The 26724-nt window shown below is 45.4% G+C and overlaps 1 protein-coding gene across 1 annotated transcript; it reads left to right on the top strand.

The window, feature by feature from the left end:
* Positions 1-2213: 2213 nt before the first annotated feature.
* Positions 2214-26008, top strand: pld5 (phospholipase D family member 5; the record flags this gene model as incomplete). The annotated part of the gene is made up of 10 exons (XM_080759023.1): positions 2214-2267; positions 6431-6567; positions 8118-8295; positions 10108-10216; positions 12728-12855; positions 14093-14290; positions 18852-19003; positions 19495-19660; positions 25098-25188; positions 25761-26008. 10 exons carry the CDS (start codon positions 2214-2216, stop codon positions 26006-26008), a joined length of 1461 nt encoding a protein of 486 aa, XP_080615149.1.
* Positions 26009-26724: the final 716 nt, after the last annotated feature.

Below are 26724 nucleotides of genomic sequence, written 5' to 3'. Positions count from 1 at the left end.
GCACACTCTATGTAAAGGCGTGTGAATGTGTGTGTGAATGGGTGAATGTAATGCACACTCTATGTAAAGGTGTGTGAAATTGAAGTGAAAGTAATGCACAATCTATGTAAAGCGCTTTGGATTATAGGCACTATATAAATGCAGCATTTACCATTAATTGATTGCTTGAGGGAGTTCTAATTTGCTCTGGTTTTGGTGAATAGTCCTAGTCAGTTGGTGGTGGGGGTTTTGGGGGATCCGCAAAACTATAGTGTGATTTGTATCGTTGACCTATTTCTATACCGTATACCGCATCTTTCGTTGAACTTTGACCCCCCCCCCCCCCCCCCCTGTCATATACTGTATGGAACTATTTTAGGTGTCCGGTATCACGGCAGAAGAATGTGTTCTAGGTCAAAACACGTTGTTCCACTCTGCAAATAAATTCCTCTAGCGGTATTAAAATCTCTCCTCGACTGTATAACACAGTAATGAGATGATGTATAGAGGCCTACTGTACATTATCTGTGTGACGATAAATTAATGGTCAATTTAACCCATTCTGGGCGGTTGTTTTGAGCATTATGTTACTTTAAAGCTATTGAAAAATAGCAGAGAGGCTAAATGTCGTCGGGTCCGTAAGGCTCAAATGGGTCCGAGAGGCTAAATGTCATCAGACGGTGGTCCGTGGCTCAAATGGGTCCGAGAGGCTAAATGTCATCAGATGGTGGTCCGTACGGCTCAAATGGGTCCGAGAGGCTAAATGTCGTCGGGTCCGTACGGCTCAAAAAACAAGGGGCATTGGGGCAGAAGGGGCATTGGGGAAGAAGGGGCATTGGGGCATTGGGGCAGAAGGGGCATTGGAGCAGAAGGGGCAGAAGGGGCATTGGGGCAGAAGGGGCATTGGAGCAGAAGGGGCATTGGAGCAGAAGGGGCATTGGGGCAGAAGGGGCATTGGAGCAGAAGGGGCATTGGAGCAGAAGGGGCAGAAGGGGCATTGGGGCAGAAGGGGCATTTGAGCAGAAGGGGCATTGGGGCATTGGGGCAGAAGGGGCATTGGGGCAGAAGGGGCATTGGAGCAGAAGGGGCATTGGGGCATTGGGGCAGAAGGGGCATTGGGGCATTGGGGCAGAAGGGGCATTGGGGCAGAAGGGGCATTGGGGCAGGCCAGAAGGGGCATTGGGGCATTGGGGCATTGGGGCATTGGAGCAGAAGGGGCATTGGAGCAGAAGGGGCATTGGGGCAGAAGGGGCATTGGGGCAGAAGGGGCATTGGGGCAGAAGGGGCATTGGGGCAGAAGGGGCATTGGAGCAGAAGGGGCATTGGGGCATTGGGGCAGAAGGGGCATTGGGGCAGAAGGGGCATTGGGGCAGAAGGGGCATTGGGGCAGGCCAGAAGGGGCATTGAGGCAGGCCAGAAGGGGCATTGGGCAGAAGGGGCATTGGGGCAGGCCAGAAGGGGCATTGGGGCAGAAGGGGCATTGGGGCAGAAGGGGCATTGGGGCAGGCCAGAAGGGGCATTGGGCAGAAGGGGCAGGCCAGAGCCATAGAGTATAAGACAAGAGTTACGTATGACGTTGAGGGGGCAGGAAACCGTTCACGCAGCCTGGAGGAGAGAGACAAGCTGGAGTTGGAAATACATTGTTTTCAACGAGGGCGGCGCAAATATGAGCTATTTTAAGCATGTGTGCAAACATGACAACTGTTTTTAAAGTATTGTACAGTGACAACTAAAGTCTCTGCAATGTTTATGTTGGAATATTATTAAGAAAATGATCTAAAATAAAGGGATTTAAGATCATTAAAGCTGGGCTGTTGCCCCGAGTCCAGTGCATTCTGCCAACTTTCTGTCCAGATGATGACACTGTGTGCACACGGCTGCCATCTTGCCAGCAAGGTGCTACCTAGGTGCAACTTCCCATATAATATAGACAGCCCATTCATCCAAACAGAACAGTCCTATTTAATTGTATTAAATAACGTCAAACTCACCAACATTGCGGCTGCACGAAAAGCTTGAATTTCGCTCTTACTATATCTGAAAAGTGTTTGTTTCATAAAAATCCACCGTGGACATATTATATGAGCTATACTTCCGGTCAAGAAATGCCTTGCAGAGGTTTGCTTGTTGTTGCTTCAGAGTTTGGAAGCGCTCGTTTTCAGTAAAGCAACCTCCTGCTGCCTCCTACGTTATGTGCACATTCAAAACAGGTGGTGCGCCTGGGCTGTTGGGTGATGGTAAACGAGCGCTTCCAAACTATCATCTGCGAGGAATCTCTTGGACAGGGAGTATGGCTCATAAAATGTCTACGGTGGACTTGTATGAAACAAACACGTTATACAGATTGAAAGAGGATAATTCAAGCTTTCCGTAACAGCTGCAATGTTGGTGAGTTTGACGTTATTTAATACAATTAAATAGGACTGTTCTGTTTGGATGAATGGGCCGTCTGTGGGAAGTTGCACCTTGTTAGCACCTTGCTGGCAAGATGGCCGTCGTGTGCATCATTTCTGTTGCTGTCGGGAGGAAACCTCATAACTCCATTTTAGATTTTTTTCCCGAATATATTGGACAAAACCTCTTAACTCCATTGGACCCTAAAAATGTCTGATAAAGCAGCTAACTCCACCACCTCTCTCCTTCCCAAACGGTCTGCTATAAAGCAGCTAACTCCACCACCTCTCCCCCTCCAGGTGGAGGTCCAGGTGTTATTTTGTGCAAAAGTGCACTATTGGCTATTTCCAGCAGACCTATAAGCTCGTATTGAGCTTGTAGATCTGCTATTTTTCAATAGCTAAAGTATAAGATAAGGCTGAAAACGCCAAAAGGGGTTCCCGCCCTTAATTCCTTCCTTTGCGTCACGGGGGGGGTTTCATTTTTCACCGAGTTTCATTCATCCCGTTTCATGTTTCACGAGGAGAGAGAGAGAGAGCCGCTACCGGAGGCGTTATTAACGACATGGGCTTTTCTCCCGAATATACCGTATTGTGTCAACGAGGTTATTATACCTGATATCTCAAAGAGAATGAAAGAGACTATATGATATGCATTGTTGACGGCTCAATGACAGCACAGCCGTATAAACGCACACGTACGCGCACACACACACACACACACACACACACACACAGCTAAACAGCGTATATGAAGAATGCAATGGTAGAGGAATCTGTGAACGTAAGCGAAACAAAAAGCGCCAGCCTGCACTTTTAGAAGAAGCTGAGAAACGGAACGCTCCGCTCAGGCAATCAGTGCTGCGTTATTATAACCTTACCCACAATGCCTTTGTTCTGGACGTCTGACTTGAGTAGAGCAACCTATATATTGAAAGCACCATGTGGACAAAAAAGTACTCAATACTATACGAAGTATAAATGCTCTGTTACAAGAATTTAAAATGTCCGTCCGTCCGTCCGTCCGTCCGTCCGTCCGTCCGTCCGTCCGTCCATCCATCCATCCCTCTTCAACCGCTTATCCATAGTTGGGTCGCGGGGGGAAACAGCTCCACCAGAGAGCTCCAGACTTCCCTCTCCAGAGCAACATTAGTGACTTCCTCCTGGGGGGATCCCGAGACGTTCCAAGGCCAGTGAGTCGATGTGTTTCCTCCAACTGCGCCTTGGTCTGCCCCGGGGTCTCCTCCCAGTGGGACGTGATCCTTGGTCTGCCACGGGGTCTCCTCCCAGTGGGACGTGATCCTTGGTCTGCCCCGGGGCCTCCTCCCAGTGGGACGTGGTCCTTGGTCTGCCTCGGGGTCTCCTCCCAGTGGGACGTGGTCCTTGGTCTGCCCCGGGGGTCTCCTCCCAGTGGGACTTGATCCTTGGTCTGCCCCGGGGGTCTCCTCCCAGTGGGACGTGGTCCTTGGTCTGCCCCGGGGTCTCCTCCCAGTGGGATGTGATCCTTGGTCTGCCCTGGGGTCTCCTCCCAGTGGGACGTGGTCCTTGGTCTGCCCCGGGGTCTCCTCCCAGTGGGACGTGATCCTTGGTCTGCCCCCGGGGTCTCCTCCCAGTGGGACGTGATCCTTGGTCTGCCCCAGGGTCTCCTCCCAGTGGGACGTGGTCCTTGGTCTGCCCCCGGGGTCTCCTCCCAGTGGGACGTGATCCTTGGTCTGCCCCAGGGTCTCCTCCCAGTGGGACGTGGTCCTTGGTCTGCCCCGGGGTCTCCTCCCAGTGGGACGTGGTCCTTGGTCTGCCCCGGCGTCTCCTCCCAGTGGGACGTGATCCTTGGTCTTCCCCGGGGGTCTCCTCCCAGTGGGACGTGGTCCTTGGTCTGCCCCGGGGTCTCCTCCCAGTGGGACGTGGTCCTTGGTCTGCCCCGGGGTCTCCTCCCAGTGGGACGTGGTCCTTGGTCTGCCCCGGCGTCTCCTCCCAGTGGGACGTGATCCTTGGTCTTCCCCGGGGGTCTCCTCCCAGTGGGACGTGGTCCTTGGTCTGCCCCGGGGTCTCCTCCCAGTGGGACGTGATCCTTGGTCTGCCTCGGGGTCTCCTCCCAGTGGGACGTGGTCCTTGGTCTGCCCCGGGGTCTCCTCCCAGTGGGACGTGATCCTTGGTCTGCCTCGGGGTCTCCTCCCAGTGGGACGTGGTCCTTGGTCTGCCCCGGGGTCTCCTCCCAGTGGGACGTGATCCTTGGACCTCCCTAGGGAGACGCCCGAGAGAAAGTATTGGCATCAAAATGTACTGAAAGTATATACAAAATGTAAAAGTACTCATACGGAATGTCCCGTTTCAAGTTTCCAAATGTAAATGTTAATGTACAAACTATTAGGTTCTTAAGCTTACGTATAGGATTCATGGTGCCTTTTTTATGTTTGGATGTATTACGATTGTTGTTTTGTTCTTGCTTACTGTAAATCGCTCTGGATTAAGAGCTTCTGCTAAATGCCTAAATTGTAAATTGTATATAAAAAAAATAATAATAATAATAATAATAGCAGATCTACAAGCTAGATTGACTATTTTCAAATGAGACTGAAGTGGTTAATGCTTTGTAATAATAATTCAAAACTACAAAGTAGCTAGTAACTAAAGCTTTATAATTGCAGTGGAGTAAAAGTATTATATTTGGAACAGAGATATACTGGTCTGGAGTAGTAGTAGTAGTAGTAGTAGTAGTAGTAAAAGTATTGGAAATTGAAAATACACAAGTATTAAAGTACACAAGTATAGTAGAAATACCCCCAAATTGTACAGTAGCCTACGTGAGTAAATGTACTTAATTACTTTCCACCACTGGAAAACACACACGCACAACCGCAAGCATGCACAGCAATTGAGTGTTTCCATGTACAGACATGTACATATTTAACAATTCCACTTTTCACAGTGAGTCAGTTTTCCCTCTTCAGACAGACAGGCAGATACAGAGATCTCCATGTGGGAGGCAGACAGACAGGCAGATACAGATCTCCATGTGGGAGACAGACAGATTCCCTTATATCAGTTTGGCTGTCAGATGAGTTTTTACCATGGAATGGAGATCTGTTGTCGTATTGATCGGAGATCCTGGACGTATAATCGATGGTATATATCTGCGGCAGGGCAGGCGTTCACACCGTAATGACCAATGATTTCCTTCTTGTATAAATTACCTTAAAGTGATTGATTACCTTAAAGTGATTGATGACCTTTAAAGTGATCGCGTTGCCGATGTCTCTATACTTGCATACTGTAGTAGGGCCTAGCTATTTAATCACGGGACCTCTGAGTTTAGTGTGTGTGTGTGTGTGTGTGTGTGTGTGTGTGTGTGTGTGTGTGTGTGTGTGTGTGTGTGTGTGTGTGTGTGTGTGTGTGCGCGCGTGCATGCATGCTTTTCCCTGGAACAACATTTGATCAGATGCATTGTATGTAGTCATAGCACGTCATAGTACATAAAGCATAGTAGTATATATGTATAGTTTATATGTATAGTTTCATTATATAGATATTCCACTGTTACTTTCTTAGCTTACGCATGTTTCATGATAAATGTTTTTATGTGATGTATTCCCATGCTTTTTTGTTCTTGCTTAATGTAAGTCGCTCTGGATTAAGAGCGTCTGATAAATGCCTAAATTGTAAATTGTAGATGGGGGTCGGCGGCAGATAATCTTGGGGTTCCTTGACATGAAAATGCAACGACTGACATAAGGTTATTCAGACAACTGTCAAGATTTAGAAGACATTCATCCTCAGGTCTAAATAGGTTATGTCCCCTCCGAAGTGCAGTAATGACTCCTCCCCTCTAAGTCCCCTCAGAAGTACACATATAAAGTAATGACTCCTCCCCTCTAAGTCCCCTCAGAAGTACACATATAAAGTAATGACTCCTCCCCTCTAAGTCCCCTCAGAAGTACACATATAAAGTAATGACTCCTCCCCTCTAAGTCCCCTCAGAAGTACACATATAAAGTAATGACTCCTCCCCTCTAAGTCCCCTCAGAAGTACACATATAAAGTAATGACTCCTCCCCTCTAAGTCCCCTCAGAAGTGCATAGCCGTCCTGGCCCTGCTGTGCTGTCTCGCGGCGCTCCTGACTCTGATCTTCTCGTCGGTGGGCGGTTGGGGCGACGAGGAGGACGGCGTCAACGAGGAGAACTGCAGCTCCGACTGTCGGTACGATATTATCAACCGCTGGTGTTTTTGCACGGCAGCAACATTTTATTTTCTTTTGAATAGTTTTTCCTTTAGTTTTAAGGTCATTACAAACTGGCGAATTGGCGACGCGATTTATTCGTGCGAATAATTCGCATTTTTTTAAAAACAATTGAAGTCCATGCAAGCTTCCACATCAGTGGCGAATGTGCGAATGTGCGAAAATGCGACCGTTTTCGCTCTTTATTTGTTCGCTCTGGTGTCGTATTTTGCAGAGATTCGCAGGCGAACTGCAACATGCAATATTTCTCATTTTCAGATCGCTTATTCGCATCGCGTCGCTAATTCGCCAGTGTGTAATGACCTTTAGTCACGTTTTACTCGTCTACTAGTATTACTAGTCTAGTTTTAGTCGACTGAATGTCATACGACTCAATCTACGGTTGATTTAGTCGACTAAAATGTGTTTTGGCGGGCCTTGATGCCGTCGTAATGACTGATTTTACACTTTTACGCTTGTAGATCTTCTATTTTCTGCATGCAACCAAGTGTAAAATGACTCATACTGGATCTCTTGTCCACTAGTCCCCTTCCTAACATTTTAGTCTAGTTTTTATTTCTTGACGAAATTGTCGATATATTTAGTCATATAGTTTTAATACACATAGCTTTAGTTTCGATTTAGTTTTCGTCAGTGGAAAAAGTGGTAAAGACGAAGATTTTTCCTCTTAGTTTTAGTCGACAAACTACAATAATATCAACTGGAACTGACACTCAAAAAAACTTATTTAGTAGTGCTGCACAATTCACCTTTAGCTAAGCCCCGCCCTCTCCCACTTAAGACACTCCCACGTGGACACATTTCCAGCCGGGCTCATTCTTTCCAATGTAAATATCATGGATTTTACACATTAAATACTGGTTCATTTTTGGAACCAGACCTTCAAAATCTCTTCCAAATCCCTCAACAAGGCCTGCCATATGCACTGGAAAGATATGTGCGCGGCATTTCTATTTTAAAACAATGTTTTAAAAACTATTGGTGGAGAGGTTTGTCTATCTAACCCATGTTATGCTTGGCTGTGATTAGACCATTGCAGTTTGGGGAGGGGCTTAGCTATAGGTCAATTAATCGATTTATTTATTTTATTTATTATTTCATCGTAATAAAGACAGTGATCAAATAAATAGATTTTCACCTCGATAATCATATTTTAACCCAATCTACTTTTAAGCATTATGTTATGCTTTAGCTATTGAAAAATAGCAGATCTACAAGCTCGTAGGTCTGCTATTTTTGAAAAATCATGAAAATGTGGCGCAAATCTTTGAATAAATGTATTCTTTCAGAGCGTTTTTTAACTCAAATCTTTGCTTCTGGGAATGTGTCCCTGGAACAACATATTTTCAGATGGGGGTCGGCGGCAAAATACATAAATAATTCTGGGGGGGTCCTTGACATGAAATAGTTTGAGCACCGCTGACATATAGAAACATAGGTCTTTTCAGAAAACTGTCAGGATTTAGAATACATTTGTAGAAACGTGGTTAATCATACTGTTTCCACGCAGCATCGTGGTAGTGGAGAACATCCCAGAGGGCGCTGCAGGGTCCTCCTCCCACCACCTCCCTCTCTCCGAGGGCTTCCACACCCTGCTGGACCTGGGCAGGCACTCCGTGGAGCTGGTGTCCCCCGTCTGGAACCTCAACTCCTGGGACCAGGAGACCTGGCCCAACACCGCCAAACAGGTACACATGGGACCAGGAGACATGGTCCAACACCGCCCAACAACAGGTACACATGGGACCAGGAGACATGGTCCAACACCACCCAACAACAGGTACACATGGGACCAGGAGACATGGTCCAACACCACCCAACAACAGGTACACATGGGACCAGGAGACATGGTCCAACACCGCCTAACAACAGGTACACATGGGACCAGGAGACATGACCCAACAACAGGTACATAAGACCAGGAGACATGACCCAACAACAGGTACATGGGACCAGGAGACATGACCCAACAACAGGTACATGGGACCAGGAGACATGACCCAACAACAGGTACATGAGACCAGGAGACATGACCCAACAACAGGTACATAAGACCAGGAGACATGACCCAACAACAGGTACATGAGACCAGGAGACATGACCCAACAACAGGTACATAAGACCAGGAGACATGACCCAACAACAGGTACACATGGGACCAGGAGACATGACCCAACAACAGGTACATGAGACCAGGAGACATGACCCAACAACAGGTACATAAGACCAGGAGACATGACCCAACAACAGGTACACATGGGACCAGGAGACATGACCCAACAACAGGTACATGAGACCAGGAGACATGACCCAACAACAGGTACATGGGACCAGGAGACATGACCCAACAACAGGTACATGAGACCAGGAGACATGACCCAACAACAGGTACATGGGACCAGGAGACATGACCCAACAACAGGTACATAAGACCAGGAGACATGACCCAACAACAGGTACATGGGACCAGGAGACATGACCCAACAACAGGTACATGAGACCATGCAGGAGACATTACCCAACAACAGGTACATGGTCAATACGGTGCATTCATGCAGCGCTGTTATCCAAAGCACTTTACATAATAGATAATAGATTGTGCACACGCACACACACACACACAAGCTTTACGTATAGATTGTGCATTACATTCACTCATTCACACAAACACACACACACACGTGCGCGCAAGCTAACGCACGCACGCGAACGCACGCACGCGAACGCACGCACGCACGCGAACGCACGCATGCGAACGCACGCACGCGAACGCATTTTGGGGCGAGTGACACGTTGTGGAACGAAGTGTGAATCAGTGCATGCAGCAAACAAAGTGCAAAGGGTGGAGGAAAACATACCGGGGCATGGAGGGGTTGGGATGCTCTCTGCTGCAGTGACAGCTCCGTCACTCTGTTCTCCTCAGGAGGGTTCTCCTCATGGAGGGGTTGGGATGCTCTCTGCTGCAGTGACATGCTGCGTCACTCTGTTCTCCTCAGGAGGGTTCTCCTCATGGAGGGGTTGGGATGCTCTCTGCTGCAGTGACAGCTCCGTCACTCTGTTCTCCTCAGGAGGGTTCTCCTCATGGAGGGGTTGGGATGCTCTCTGCTGCAGTGACAGCTGCGTCACTCTGTTCTCCTCAGGAGGGTTCTCCCCATGGAGGGGTTGGGATGCTCTCTGCTGCAGTGACAGCTCCGTCACTCTGTTCTCCTCAGGAGGGTTCTCCTCATAGAGGGGTTGGGATGCTCTCTGCTGCAGTGACAGCTCCGTCACTCTGTTCTCCTCAGGAGGGTTCTCCTCATGGAGGGGTTGGGATGCTCTCTGCTGCAGCGACAGCTCTGTCACTCTGTTCTCCTCAGGAGGGTTCTCCTCATGGAGGGGTTAGGATGCTCTCTGCTGCAGTGACAGCTGCGTCACTCTGTTCTCCTCAGGAGGGTTCTCCTCATGGAGGGGTTAGGATGCTCTCTGCTGCAGTGACAGCTCCGTCACTCTGTTCTCCTCAGGGCCAGCTGCTGTTCCAGAGACTGCTCAGCCTGCATTCTCGAGGGATGAGACTGAAGATCGCCACCAGCCTGACGAACTCTGCTGAACTCAGTACCTTGGCAGACCACGGTGAGTTTTATGACATAATAATCCACTGATCGCAGTTATTTGAGATAATCGTAATCAGGGTTTTTTTTCCCCCAACAAGGTTTTTCACAAAAATGTTTAGATTTTCATTATCGTGAGAACGATGGCTTCCATGACTAGAAAGCCTGCCGTTTCTATTAGCTATAGGAAGCCTAGGATTCCCCATCGATGATGTCACTGGAGGGCGGTTTCTGAACTGCCCACAGCCCTCCTATGACACACAGACTGGTTTGTGAACTGCCCACAGCCCTCCTATTAGACACATACTGGTTTCTGAACTGCCCACAGCCCTCCTATGAGACACTGACTGGTTTCTGAACTGCCCACAGCCCTCCTATGAGACACAGACTCGTTTCTGAACTGCCGACAGCCCTCCTATGAGACACAGACTGGTTTCTGGACTGCCCACAGCCCTTCTATGAGACACTGACTGGTTTCTGAACTGCCCACAGCCCTCCTATGAGACACAGACTGGTTTCTGAACTGCCCACAGCCCTCCTATGAGACACAGACTGGTTTCTGAACTGCCCACAGCCCTTCTATGAGACACAGACTGGTTTCTAAACTGCCCACAGCCCTCCTATGAGACACAGACTGGTTTCTGAACTACCCACAGCCCTCCTATGAGACACAGACTGGTTTCTGAACTGCCCACAGCCCTTCTATGAGACACAGACTGGTTTCTGAACTGCCCACAGCCCTTCTATGAGACACAGACTGGTTTCTAAACTGCCCACAGCCCTCCTATGAGACACAGACTGGTTTCTGAACTACCCACAGCCCTCCTATGAGACACAGACTGGTTTCTGAACTGCCCACAGCCCTTCTATGAGACACAGACTGGTTTCTAAACTGCCCACAGCCCTCCTATGAGACACAGACTGGTTTCTGAACTGCCCACAGCCCTCCTATGAGACACAGACTGGTTTCTGAACTGCCCACAGCCCTCCTATGAGACACAGACTGGTTTCTAAACTGCCCACAGCCCTCCTATGAGACACAGACTGGTTTCTGAACTGCCCACAGCCCTCCTATGAGACACAGACTGGTTTCTGAACTGCCCACAGCCCTCCTATGAGACACAGACTGAGTAGAAAAACATTGTGCCCTTTTATCATGATTATTAGTGAGGACCCTATTATATGAAGATGGGTTAAAAAGTGGTCCTTTAAAACGAGCATAACGATTTACACGACTTCAGAAGGGCGCGCGCTGTCACGACTCACGAGGCATCGACAGCAACACAGCTGCTGTCGTAGCCTCTGTGATCAAACTGAAAGGTCGCCATGATCACCATACCCTGACGTAACAATGTTTGTCATTAGCGGCATGCTGCAGGCAGGCCAGCACCATTATGTACTTCTTTTTTCCACGTTCGAGTCATCCGTCATCAGAATCGTCCCAAGGCAAACAGATGCAGTTGCCCCGTCCGTCCGTCCGTCCGTCCGTCCCACAGCCAGGCACGTGCACATTTACCCGTCTGTAAAACAACTGCCCTCTCCAGATCACAAATGTGTTTACTACTTGGTGAAAGAAATGCAAATGCCACTCCTCTCCTTTCCATGCCATGCCGGAAGGCAGCATATACTGTATACAGTACACACAGTACACACCGCATCTCCAGTAGATAAAGAGTGCTGGGTGGCACCCCGAAAATAGCAGATCTACAAGCTCTCAACGCGTCGCAGTGCTGGGTGGCACCCCGAAAATAGCAGATCTACAAGCTTGCAGAACTGCTATTTTTGTCCAAAAGTATGCCCTCTTTAAGCGGGATTTAAGCCCTGCCCCTCCGAACACTCTCTGCACGTCCCTGCATGCCCACAGCGTGAGCCTTAACAACCTCCCACGCTGCCCAGCACGGCCAAGGTCAAACACCACGCAGGTTCATCCCCGTCCAAGACATTTGGTGCCAAGGCCGGTCCATGTAGGCCAATGCAGGCCATCAGGCAGTCCAAGGCCGGTCCATGTAGGCTAAAGCAGGCCATCAGGCAGTCCAAGGCCGGTCCATGTAGGCTAAAGCAGGCCACCAGGCAGTCCAAGGCCGGTCCATGTAGGCCAATGCAGGCCACCAGGCAGTCCAAGGCCGGTCCATGTAGGCTAAAGCAGTCCACCAGCCAGGCAGTCCAAGGCCGGTCCATGTAGGTGTAGCCCCCAGCCAAGACCCAGCCCGCAACAGCCCTGCAAATCGGGCTCAGCCCTATATGGGTTCCCCAATAGGCGGCCCGCGGGACACCATGAAGCAAACACAACATCCGGTCGCAGTGTTTTGGATCTTCAAAATAAGGGTTGAACGGGGCGATATCGTGGCATGTTATAAATTAATCCCGGCGGAAATTGTGTTAAGTTACTTTACACGTATATTCTCTCTCTCCCTCTCTCTCTCTCTCTCTCTCCCCCCCTCTCCCCCCCTCTCCCTCTCTCTCCCTCCCTCTCTCTCCCCCTCCCCCTCCCTCTCTCTCTCTCTCTCTCTCCCCCTCCCCCTCCCCCTCCCAGGAGCAGAGGTCCATTATGTGAACATGACGGTGCTGACCAGAGGCAGACTGCACTCCTCGTTTTGGATCGTGGACCGGAAGCATCTCTACATCGGCAGCGCTACGATGGACTGGCGCTCCCTTTCCAAGGTACCGTTTGTTCCGTATAACTGGGCCTGGACCGGTTCCGAGTCCCGATACCGACCACCTTTGTTGCTACAGTCTATAAGTAGTATAGATACTACTATATTCCAGGAAAAAAACATTCGCTCTGAAAGAATATATATTCAAAGATTTGCGCCAGATTTTCGAGATAAAAAAAAGAAGAGATCTAAAAGCTCGGCCATTGTAGATCTGCTATTTTTCAATAGTTCCAAGTATGACATAATCCTTAAAACACCAAAAGGGGTTCTCGTCCTGAATGGGTTAATTGGTCCGCTCCATGAACAAAGTAAGACCCTCTGAAAAACACTTTTAATTCAGCATTTACTATTAAAGGACCACTTCACCACTTTTCAACCTATCTTCATATAACAGGTCCTCACTAATAATCATGAGGAAAATGGCGCAATTTTCTTCTACTCTGTCTGTGTCTCATATAGGAGGGCTGTGGGCAGTTCAGAAACCGTCTTCCAGTGACATCATCGATGGGGAATACAAGCTAATAGAAGCTGCAGGCTTTCTAGTCCTGAAAAGTTGCAATGCGGAAATGGAAGCCATCGTTCTCACGATAATGAAAATCTAAACATTTATGCAAAGAAATCTTGTTTAAAAAAAAAAATCTGCCTAATGATGATGTCACTGGAAGACTGTTTCTAAACTGCCCACAGCCCTCCTATGAGACACAGGCTGAGTAGAAGAAGAAAAAAAAACGTGCCATTTTATCATGATTATTAGTGAAGATAGGTTTAAAAGTGGTGAAGTGGTCCTTTAACAGACTGGAGAGACGTTGCTGGGACTTAGCTGCGAGTGAACCAGTGATGACCTCATGGCACCGTTCATGGCTCAGTGAGGTGGACTTAGCTGGGAGTGTAATTAACAATGGACTGCACGCATGCGCGCACAACACACACAGGCGTGTGCACACGTGCGCACACACGCACGCAGCTAAGCAGGCCGCAGCATCTGACACAGATCCCAGTCAAACAGTAAATAAATCAATGAAATGGTGTTCCAGCAGAGAAATAAACCTCAGTCATGCATGGACACAATAATTAATAACACAAAAAACGAATGGCCAGGAGGAAGTGGGAGAGTGTGAGAATGTGTGTGTGTGTGTGTGTGTGTGTGTGTGTGTGTGTGTGTGTGTGTGTGTGTGTGTGTGTGTGTGTGTCTACCGCCCCCTAGAGGAAGGAACTGATGGTGTTCTCTCTCTACCGCCCCCTAGCGGAAGGAGCTGGGCCTCATGGTGTTCAACTGCAGCTGCCTGGCGCTGGACCTGCACAGAGTATTCTCGTTCTACTGGCAGCTCCACCACAGGGACTACGTCCCCACCATCTGGTCCCGCAGAGTCACAGCGCTCTACGGCAAGGACGACGCCCTGGAGCTGAGACTCAACACCACGCACGCCACCGCTTACGTCTCCGTGAGTGTGAAACTAACTGTCTGTGTGTGCATGATGGACGCCACCGATTACGTCTCCGTGCAGTGAAACTAACTGTCTGTGTGCACGACGGACGGCATCGGTTATGTGTCCGTGCAGTGAAACTAACTGTCTGTGTGCACCACGGATGGCATCGGTTATGTGTCCGTGCAGTGAAACTAACTGTCTGTGTGCACGACGGACGGCATTGGTTATGTGTCCGTGCAGTGAAACTAACTGTCTGTGTGCACGACGGACGGCATCGGTTATGTGTCCGTGCAGTGAAACTAACTGTCTGTGTGCACCACGGATGGCATCGGTTATGTGTCCGTGCAGTGAAACTAACTGTCTGTGTGCACGACGGACGGCATCGGTTATGTGTCCGTGCAGTGAAACTAACTGTCTGTGTGCACGACGGACGGCATCGGTTATGTGTCCGTGCAGTGAAACTAACTGTCTGTGTGCACCACGGACGGCATCGGTTATGTGTCCGTGCAGTGAAACTAACTGTCTGTGTGCACGACGGACGGCATCGGTTATGTGTCCGTGCAGTGAAACTAACTGTCTGTGTGCATGATGGATGGCATCGGTTATGTGTCCGTGCAGTGAAACTAACTGTCTGTGTGCACGACGGATGGCATCGGTTATGTGTCCGTGCAGTGAAACTAAAGGCCTATTCATGGTCTGGATTTTCGGTGGTGAGGTGACCACCGCTCCGGTGGTGAGGTGACCACCGGAGCTGAAATAACGTTGAGCCGGTGGTGAGTAAAAACAGAGAGAAGGGCTGGAGCGGTGGCGGTGGTTTGCTCTTCACCGCAGCTTGTGACGTCATGTTGTTAATGTTTGAATTATATTTATTCTTATTTTTTTTTTCTTTAAATATTTCTGCTTGTAGCACTTTGAGATTTGTTTCAAATATAAAGTATGTTATAAATAATATGTATTATTATTATTATTTACTAATGCCACGCAGTGTTGTTTTCGTCGACTAATACTATGGCGGAAAATGTTCGCAAATGGCATGGTAGACAATTGACCATAAATCTCACGAATGTAAAATAAAAACAGCAAAATATGCATCATTACTTATTCCCAGAGATGAAACATGTAAGATAAACTCACAGACAAAGCTTCTTCAAGGCTCAAAACAGGTGGATGGCAAGAGATTCAATATTCTGTTTCTGTAGAACATACTGTGTGTTTTCTCAAAACAATGGCTGACCAGGAAGTAAAGGCCTTGTGACATGTGATCACAACTACCAATAAGAACACAGGGAAACTAGAACACATTAGCTGACAGCAGTCTTCAAAGCAACCACTAGATGATGCTAAATACTCTTTTCCGTCAAGAGGCATGACACTGACAATTTCATCAACAGATAAAAACTAGAGTAAAAATGTTAATGATGGTTGTATATTAATTGTGCCGAGCAGGGAGAAAAATGTAGCAGGGCCGAACCCCAAGGTAAAATATTACATGCACACTTCATGTATTCATTCTATAATAAATATTGGTTAGATCTCTTTGTGAGTTATCCGACTGAACTACGTTTTATTTAATCACTTCTAAATGGTATTTAGATAATGGACAGTTTTCAGAATTTAATTAATCAAATATATAAAATTGGCCGAAAAATACATGGACTCTGTTTTCAGAAATCACCACCGTGCTCTCCTCAGGTCCACTTCATGCTTTACACTTTATAGAAGCACTTTAAAAAGATCTCTTCAAAGATGCTTCAGTTTCATAGAAAACGCACCACTTCTGGGGCAAATACTACACAGAGGTGCTCATATCAAATACTACACAGTGGTGCTCATATCAAATACTACACAGAGGTGCTCATATCAAATACTACACAGTGGTGCTCATATCAAATACTACACAGAGGTGCTCATATCAAATACTACACAGAGGTGCTCATATCAAATACTACACAGTGGTGCTCATATCAAATACTACACAGTGGTGCTCATATCAAATACTACACAGTGGTGCTCATATCAAATACTACACAGAGGTGCTCATATCAAATACTACACAGAGGTGCTCATATCAAATACTACACAGTGGTGCTCATATCAAATACTACACAGAGGTGCTCATATAAAATACTACACAGTGGTGCTCATATCAAATACTACACAGTGGTGCTCATATCAAATACTACACAGAGGTGCTCATATCAAATACTACACAGTGGTGCTCATATCAAATACTACACAGTGGTGCTCATATCAAATACTACACAGAGGTGCTCATATCAAATACTACACAGAGGTGCTCATATCAAATACTACACAGTGGTGCTCATATCAAATACTACACAGTGGTGCTCATATCAAATACTACACAGTGGTGCTCATATCAAATACTACACAGAGGTGCTCATATCAAATACTACACAGAGGTGCTCATATCAAATACTACACAGTGGTGCTCATATCAAATACTACACAGTGGTGCTCATATCAAATACTACACAGAGGTGCTCATATCAAATACTACACAGTGTCATGTCGTGCCGAGTAAAAGGTATTGACTTTGAACATCTCTAAGTTGACAGTAATAAATCATCGTAGCCTCGCGGCAGACGCGATGTTTATCAGTTGCATGTAGCGAACATTCATCATTCTCTGGGAAGGAATGGAGCTGTACCGCGACTGTTTAGTCATGGTCTTTGGAATAAAGCTTAATTTTTTGGTCCTATTTTAGTCATCTGAAATGCTTTAGTGTTTAGTCTAGCTTTAGTCGACTTTAATGTCTTAGCCGACAAAATCTACAGTCGATTTAGTCGACTGAAATGTTGGCGGGCCTCGATATGCCGCTGTAATGACTGATTTTACACTTGCTGAAAATAGCCGATCTACAAGCTCACAACGCGTCGCAGTGATGGGCTGTTTTCAGCATGCAACAAAGTGTAAAATTACTTGTCTTTTGCTTGTCTTTCCCTTCCTAACATTTTTGTCTAGTTTTTATTTGTTGACGAAATTGTCAATTATATTTAGTCTTAGTTTTAGTCATCAATCATAGCTTAGTTTTCATTTAGTTTTCATTTAGTTTTCGTCAGTGAAAAAAGGTTTCACTGGGAAAAAAAGAATCCCCTTGGTATTTAGTCAACAAAATCAACACTGTGGAAGTACATTTACTCAAGTACTGTACTTAAGTACAATGTTGAGGTATTTGTAGGCTCCTTTTACACATTTGAAGACTTGAAGTACATTTTGATACCAATACTTTTGTACTTTTATACTCGAGTACATGAGTACTTCAACATGCATCTCGTTCAAAATATGAAGCGAGCGATCATCAGCGACTTATATCGCAATCTTAGCAAGGTAAGCAAGCACAAATGTGTCTCCCGGTTTTTGACGCGCCTCTCCATTACAGACCTCCCCTAAACTCTTCTCTTTAATGCTCCTATAGTGACGCGTCTCTCCATTACAGACCTCCCCTAACAGAGTGACACGTCTCTCCATTACAGACCTCCCCTAACAGAGTGACACGTCTCTCCATTACAGACCTCCCCTAACAGAGTGACACGTCTCTCCATTACAGACCTCCCCTAACAGAATGACGTGTCTCTCCATTACAGACCTCCCCTGACAGAGTGACACGTCTCTCCATTACAGACCTCCCCTGACAGAGTGACACGTCTCTCCATTACAGACCTCCCCTGACAGAGTGACACGTCTCTCCATTACAGACCTCCCCTGACAGAGTGACACGTCTCTCCATTACAGACCTCCCCTGACAGAGTGACACGTCTCTCCATTACAGACCTCCCCTGACAGAGTGACACGTCTCTCCATTACAGACCTCCCCTGACAGAGTGACACGTCTCTCCATTACAGACCTCCCCTGACAGAGTGACACGTCTCTCCATTACAGACATCCCCTAACAGAGTGACGCGTCTCTCCATTACAGACCTCCCCTAACAGAGTGACGCGTCTCTCCATTACAGACCTCCCCTAAACTCTTCTCTTTAATGCTCCTATAGTGACGCGTCTCTCCATTACAGACCTCCCCTAACAGAATGACGTGTCTCTCCATTACAGACATCCCCTAACAGAGTGACGCGTCTCTCCATTACAGACCTCCCCTAAACTCTTCTCTTTAATGCTCCTATAGTGACGCGTCTCTCCATTACAGACCTCCCCTAACAGAATGACGTGTCTCTCCATTACAGACCTCCCCTAACAGAGTGACACGTCTCTCCATTACAGACCTCCCCTAAACTCTTCTCTTTAATGCTCCTATAGTGACGCGTCTCTCCATTACAGACCTCCCCTAACAGAATGACGCGTCTCTCCATTACAGACCTCCCCTAAACTCTTCTCTTTAATGCTCCTATAGTGACGCGTCTCTCCATTACAGACCTCCCCTAACAGAATGACGTGTCTCTCCATTACAGACCTCCCCTAACAGAGTGACACGTCTCTCCATTACAGACCTCCCCTAACAGAATGACGTGTCTCTCCATTACAGACATCCCCTAACAGAGTGACGTGTCTCTCCATTACAGACCTCCCCTAACAGAATGACGTGTCTCTCCATTACAGACCTCCCCCGACCTGTTCTGCACCAGAGGTCGCACCAGAGACGTGGACGCCATACACGAAGTCATCCATAGCGCGAAGACGTTCGTCTGCATCTCGGTCATGGACTACCTGCCGCTGGTCAACAGGAGCCACAGAGGGAGCTTGGTTACGAGGTAGGTGACCTAGGTTTAAGACTGAGGTTAGAGTTCGGGTTCGATTTAAGGTTAGGGTTAATATTAGATTAGTAGTTGGACAACGTGACCTTAATGTCCATACTGGCTCCATTGCATGGTCTGATGATGGCTGATTATGGCTACCGGAACCCCTTTTGGCGTTTTAAGCATTATGTTCAGATCTTCAAGCTCAAAGTACGAGCTTGTAGTTCTGCTATTTTTTTTTTAATCGTGAAAATGAGGCACAAACTTTTGAATATATATTCTTTCCGACCAAACATTTTTAACTCAATAATTGCTTCTGGGGGGGGGGGGGGTCCCTGGAACATAATTTTCAGATGGGGGTCAGTGGCCAATTTACATATAGTTTCTGGGGGTCCTTGACATGAAATAAGGAGAAGCACTGAAATAGAGGATTTAGGAGACATTTGTAGAATCTTGTCTCGGGTCCAAATGGGTTAAATTGTTTGATAAAGCGTCTCCCTCTCCAGGTACTGGTCCCCCATCGACGAGGCCCTCAGAGAGGCCGTGGTTCTGAGAGGAGTCAGGGTCCGTTTGCTCATCAGTATCTGGAAGCAGACCCACCCGCTCACACTCAACTTTGTGACCTCGCTGAAGTCTCTGTGCATGAAGCTGGATAACTGCTCCCTCGAAGTGGTATTATTATTATTATTACTTATTATTATTATTATTATTATTACTTATTATTATTATTATTATTTATTTATTTTCGGCGCTGTAGTGCCGGAATGATTTCGGCTCGTCAGTCTACATTGTAGACTCTACAGAGCCGAACCGACTTTTATTCTGCTCTAAAATAGGAGTATGAATCGCGCCTTAGACGGTCATGCTACTGCAATCTTAAAGGGGAATTTCTCCCTAAACATTTTTTTACAAAAGTTGATAATTATGTATATTGACCAAAAAAAACAAAAAAACAATAAGTTAGAGGAGTTGGACCTGGGGGGGGGGGGGGGGGTCTAACGTCCGCTCACGTAGACAAGGAAGAGTGCAGTGTCAAAATGCATGGAGTGTTGCTGTCACATCATGTAGCCCATTGACGCCTGGTGCAACGTATACGTTGTTCTACCCTTGATGCCGGCGTGCTCTCTGTGTCTCATCAGCTATTGCTATACATGTAGCAACATAACTATTTAAAAAAAAATCATCCGAATTTGAAGGTTTTCAGAAACCTTAGGTCAGGCCCTAGGAGGCGTTCCCAGATTCGGCCTCAGGCATCAATGGGCTAGAACAGATGTGAACAAAAAACAAAAAGCAATTGCACGATTGAATAGGAGTTCTAGCGTCTGTAACATTCCAACTCTACAACGCTTCATACTGTTAGCTAGACACTATAGTCCATTCCAACTCTACAACGCTTCATTCTGTTAGCTAGACACTATAGTCCATTCCAACTCTACAACGCTTCATTCTGTTAGCTAGACACTAGTCCATTCCAACTCTACAACGCTTCATTCTGTTAGCTAGACACTATAGTCCATTCCAACTCTACAACGCTTCATACTGTTAGCTAGACACTAGTCCATTCCAACTAGACACTAGACAATATAGACACTAGACACTATAGACACTAGTCCATTCCAACTAGACACTAGACAATATAGACACTAGTCCATTCCAACTCTACAACGCTTCATACTGTTAGCTAGAGTAGACACTAGTCCATTCCAACTCTACAACGCTTCATACTGTTAGCTAGACACTATAGTCCATTCCAACTCTACAACGCTTCATTCTGTTAGCTAGACACTTTAGTCCATTCCAACTAGACACTAGACAATATAGACACTAGACACTAGTCCATTCCAACTCTACAACGCTCGGCCTACTTAGGACATATCAGGGGGGTGGGGGGGTGGACGTGTTTTTTTATATGTTTGGATGACTTTGAGAAACTGAAACGCAAAAGTACACTTTTTCATTTGCCTCATTCCTTGACAGAGCCTGGTCAATACGGAGGAGGGCCATTTACAGTACATGTAAAATTGTTTCATTTGTTTTCATTTTGTTCAAGTACTGTATACAAATATGTATTCATGTATATCACTCATTCTTGAGATGAGGGACAAAAGTGGAAAAAACATGTCCCACACATAAGAGCCTTATTTTATGTAAAAAATAAATTAATTCATAAAAATAAAAGCACTTGCAAAGTTAAGTGTAATACAGTTGTGTATTATTATGCCCTTAATTTCATTATAATTGTTTTCATATTCCATCTGAATTAGTTAAAAGCAGGCCCTGTACCCAAAAAGGCCTGTATTTAGCCTGTCCCCAGCAAGTGGCCACAATTTCAAACTGCCAAAAAAGTGTCTAATACTGTCACAATCACATAAATATACATACTAAATTAAAGTAGATTGTCAACAACATAGCAAATAATATACACAGTTAATTTTAATTTATATTTTCTATTAAATATCTCATATCAAATGTTCGTCCCACGTCTCCGTCAACTCCGTCAGGTTTTTTTAAAAGTCTTAAATTAATCAGAAAATATTGTCGACAGATTTAGCCTGAAGACTCCTTTTCCAAGTCCCATTTATATTTGTTGCAACAGTGGAGTACCTGGTCTGACAAGCATTCAATTGTTTGATATTTTAAACAAACAATGTTGATAACAATGTGGTCACAGCTTTTACATGTCAACTCCGTCAGGACATTATTATGATCTTTGTTAAGAATTCCAAAATAATGTTTATTATTTTAGTTTAGGGGTTAGGTTTAGCTAACAAAATTAAGCAAAACAAAATGGCTACATTGTACTAAAGAGGGTTAAGATGAAAACAAATGCCATTTTGTCAACTCCGTCAGACGTCAACTCCGTCAGATTTTGTGTCTGACGGAGTTGACGTGTATCTGACGGAGTTGACAAAAGTGTTCCTAAAACAATAAAATTATTGTTTTTGAATAATGGGCAGTATTCTAATTTGGCACACAGTTAGAGCATGCCTTAAGGAACATTTTTGGCTATGGGGCCATCACAGATTTGTCTCGTGGTGACCATGGCAGCCATATTACAAAAGAGCCGCCACCTGATGTTATTTTACAATAACTCAAGTTCTACACCACCTAGGATCTTGATTCTGGTGACTAAGACCTCATTTTCAAGGATGAGGGATACAGTGGTACAATTTAGACTTTCCCTGTGACCATGGCAGCCATTTTTCAAAATGGCCGCCACCTGCTGTTATTTTACAATAACTCAAGTTCTACACCACCTAGGATCTTGATTCTGGTGACTAATCATACATTTTCAAGGATGTGGGGTACATTGGTAATATTTAGATTTGTCCTGTGACCATAGCAGCCATTTTTTTTTTCAAAATGGCCGCCACCTGCTGTTATTTTACAATAACTCAAGTTTTAGACCACCTAGGATCTTGATTTTGGCGACTAATCATACATTTTAAAAGATGAGAAATACAGTGGTAGTATTTAGATTTGTCCTGTGACCATGGCAGCCATTGTTTTTCAAAATGACCACCAACCTGCTGTTATTTTACCAATAACTCAAGTTTTAGACCACCAAGGATCTTGATTCTGGCGACTAATCATTACATTTTCAAGGATGAACTTTCTCTGGGAGAGGTAAGGGCTTATTTCAGGTGCAGGTTGAGTTTCTACTGACAGGACATTAAAAGGAGGTGGGCTTTCTGGCCTTTGACTTGCCCCTTTCAGGTACAGATGCACAGTTTGACTTCACTGGCCACTGCAGGGAACTGTGGGGGAGAAACTTTGGTCTCTTGACACCCCGATTAGGTTCAGGGTTTTTTTTGGTGGAGACTTGCCTTTCATGACATCTTTGCTGCAGCAGTTGATCTCCTTACTGCCAGTGGTGGCACACTCTGGGTCTCTGGGGCATTGTATCTTGGTGGCCTCCTGCCAGTGTTTCTCCATCCTTCTCCTGAGCTCTGTGTTCTGGGGCTCTGTTATAGTCAACTTACATTGTCTTGGCTGGAGATTGCTTTCCTGCAGGGTCCAGCCCAGTCTTTGTGCAGATGGCTGCTGGCCCACCTGGAGGCCCCAACCTCACTTCTTCGGTTGGTGTGATTAGGTGGGGTGGTCTTCCCCAATCAGGATGAGGGGTTTGACCCTTTCAAACGGCAGTCTGGCCAAGTGTCTGTATTTAGTTGTGAGTTTAGATACAGGATACGATTGCTCACCCAGCCCCAGGTGACATGAGGTGAAGGCTCCTTTGATTTGGTAACATTGCTTTGGTTGACATGCTGGGGACACAGAGAAAGACACTGATGCCTTCAGTGTCTGCACATCCTGCCTGATGGTCCTGAAGCCAAATCTTCTGTCTTCAGTCTTTCCCTCACTGTTCACTGCTCACTGTTCACCTCACCGAATTTAGCCCAAGGAGTTTGACCCCTAGTTTGGCCATAGACCCCCTAGTTTGGCCATAGCCACTTGCCCAAATGTGCCGACATGTGCTGACCTCATCACATCTGTGATGATGGCTATGGCCGTTTTTAGCCAACGTAGTGTTTTTTGTGCAAAACTAATGCTTGGAATGGATCCAGAATCATGAAAAGCCCCTAGTTTGACATGCCACATGCATGCTACTTAAAGCATAATGAAATTTAGAACATTTAGCCTTATATTGGTTGTTGATGGTACCCAACTTTCAGCAGCTGTCAAACATGCCCCTAGGGTGGTCAAATAGAAACCAATGTGGGATATGTTAGTAGACACCTTTACAAACATTGGTGAAGAAAATTCTTGGTAAGAAATGTATTCACAGATTTTATATTATTCTGATAATATTCCCTGAGTAAATTGGTAAAATAATAGCAGGTCCACCATTTTTGAAAATGTCTACCATCCATGGTCACAGGATAAATCTAAATAGTACAACTGTATTCCTCACCCTTGAAAATGTATGATTAGTCACCAGAATCAAGATCCTAGGTGGTGTAGAACTTGAGTTATTGGGAAATAACAGAAAGTTGGCGGCCATTTTGAAAAATGTCTACCATGGTCAGTGGTCACAGGACAAATCTAAATAGTACCAATGTATCCCACATCCTTGAAAATGTATGATTAGTCACCAGAATCAAGATCCTAGGTGGTGTAGAACTTGAGTTATTGGGAAATAACAGAAAGTTGGCGGCCATTTTGAAAAATGGCTGCCATGTTCACAGGGCAAATCTAAATAGTACCACTGTATTCCTCATCCTTGAAAATGTGGGATTAGTCACCAGAATCAAGATCCTAGGTGGTCTAGAACCTAAATCAGTTAAACTTGTCAACTCCGTCAGATGTTCGTCAACTCCGTCAGACGTTCGTCCCGTGATGTTTTTGTTAATTTCCAAAGAAATAGAAAATTTGCTGTCAAATCTTTTGTGCTTATGTATTGAAACACCAACTGAAATGATACGTAATGATGATTTTTTTTTTTTTTAACATGGTTTTCATGTTATAATATTGAAAATAAAGGTTGAAATGACGGTTTTGAGAAATTGGATATTTCATAATAGTGTGATATTGGAACAAAATAATATAAAAAGATTTGTATTACTTAACTTGATTACTGAAAGCCATTATAAGATAACTGAGGACTTTATATTATTGTTGAAATGATAAAATTCAATTAAAAGGGATTTTAGTGTGTCTGACGGAGTTGACATGAATCAGGTATTAAGTGCATAAATGTCCCATTTTAGAAAGAAATGTTATGCGAAAAACCTGTTCCTTCTCAAGATTGGTAGTTGAGACCTGTGTCTACAAATACATCTATTTGATTTGAATGTATCTTAAAAAAAAAAAAAATCCAGTTTGAAAAAGGTTTTGTCCCTTATCTCAAGAATGGGTGATATGTATTCATGTAATGTATAATGGAATATGAACAGGAAGGACTGTAATGTCAGTTGTAGCCTATACTAAATGTGTCATATAATCCCATATGGGATTGACGGTGACGGCCACAGAAGTGGCATGACACGAAAAAGAAATATTTCATTCATTCATTCATTCATTCATTCATTCATACAGTACAAGTTATTTGTAATTCTTTTTTTTTTCTCTTTTCTTTTCTTTTTAACTTAAATACAAATTACTTTTGCAGAGGTTTTTTGGTCACAGAGAACACAAAGACAACAATCAACATGGCCTTAACCACAACAAGTATGTTGTGACGGACAACGCGCTGTACATTGGTAAGTGAATGTAATTCAGCATTGGGAATATTCAATGCGCTGTACATTGGTGAGTGAATGTAATTCAGCATTGGGAATATTCAATGCGCTGTACATTGGTGAGTGAATGTAATTCAGCATTGGGAATATTCAATGCGCTGTACATTGGTGAGTGAATGTAATTCAGCATTGGGAATATTCATAAAAGAATGCAATATATATATATAATGATTTATATTGGTGTTTTAAGCATTATGTTATGCTCTAGCTATTGAAAAATAGCAGATCTACAAGCGCTGCGAGCTTCTAGGTCTGCTATTTATTTAAATTTAAATGTGTCGCACATTTGGAATATATATCTTTTCAGAGCCAACATTTTTAACTCAAATCTTTGCTTCTTGGGTGTCCCTGGAACAACATATTTTGAGATGGGGGGGGTTGGAGTCCAAATACAGACAATTCTAGGAGTCCTTCACATGACATTGTTTGAGAACAACTGATATAGAAACAGAGGTTTACCAGAAAACCAGACATTTCGTAGAATCGTCCTCAGGTCTAAATGGGTTAATACTTTCTTTTTGCTCGTCCCACAGGAAACCATAATTGGGTGGGGAGCGATTTTGCCACAAATGCAGGAGTCGGGCTGGTCATCAAGATGAAGCCGGACATGAAAGAAACAGACCAGGTGACGACAGACCGGGTGACGGTGCTGGAGCAGATCACGGCTGCCTTCGAGAGGGACTGGACATCGCCGTATGCAAAGAGCATACCAGGAAACAAAGACCATGTGGCTAAATACAGACATTTACAACAAGCAGTGCTGAAGACAAACCAATACTAAGAAAGCTACCTTTGATTGTCTTTCAATAGCATCACTCGTCGTCACATAAGCCAATTATGTATTTTGACAAAACTTGCGTAACATATTAGTTCTAACTCTTCAGGCCATTATACTCCAGTTTTAGGTGACCACTGAAAAGGTGGTTAGTAAAGACAAGAGAGGTGCATTTGGGTGAGCGCCGAGTCACTTACCACCGCGGCTCAGTGACGTCATGTTGTAGTTTTAGTAAAAAATCACACCCGTGTGAACTGAGTGGTGCAACTCCCCTCTCCCCCTGCCTCTCTCTCTCGCTCTGTAATTAGCAGGCATCAGTGCAACACTATCTATCTCTCTCTCTCTCTCTCTCTCTCTCTCTCTCTCTCTCCATTACTGGCACAACAGCGCCACTTTTGCCCCTACTGATACTCTAAACATTGGGACATAGTCAGTCACATAGGTTAGGAGTCGGACATTGCTGTTCCTCGGAGTGGTTGCACCACTCAAAAACAGAGAGGTGTGTTTGGGGTGAGCGGTGAGTCTCTTACCACCGCGGCTCAGTGACGTCATGTTGTAGTTTTAGTAAAAACAGAGGGATGTGTTTGGGGTGAGCGGTGAGTCTCTTACCACCGCGGCTCAGTGACGTCATGTTGTAGTTTTAGTAAAAACAGAGAGGTGTGTTTGGGGTGAGCGGTGAGTCTCTTACCACCGCGGCTCAGTGACGTCATGTTGTAGTTTTA

This window comes from Protomyctophum bolini (assembly GCF_963924005.1).
Source record: "Protomyctophum bolini genome assembly, chromosome: 3".
In the NCBI taxonomy this organism is placed as follows: Eukaryota; Metazoa; Chordata; class Actinopteri; order Myctophiformes; family Myctophidae; genus Protomyctophum; species Protomyctophum bolini.
Note: the sequence above shows the minus strand (reverse complement) of the source record. Positions and strands in the feature narration are given on the sequence as shown.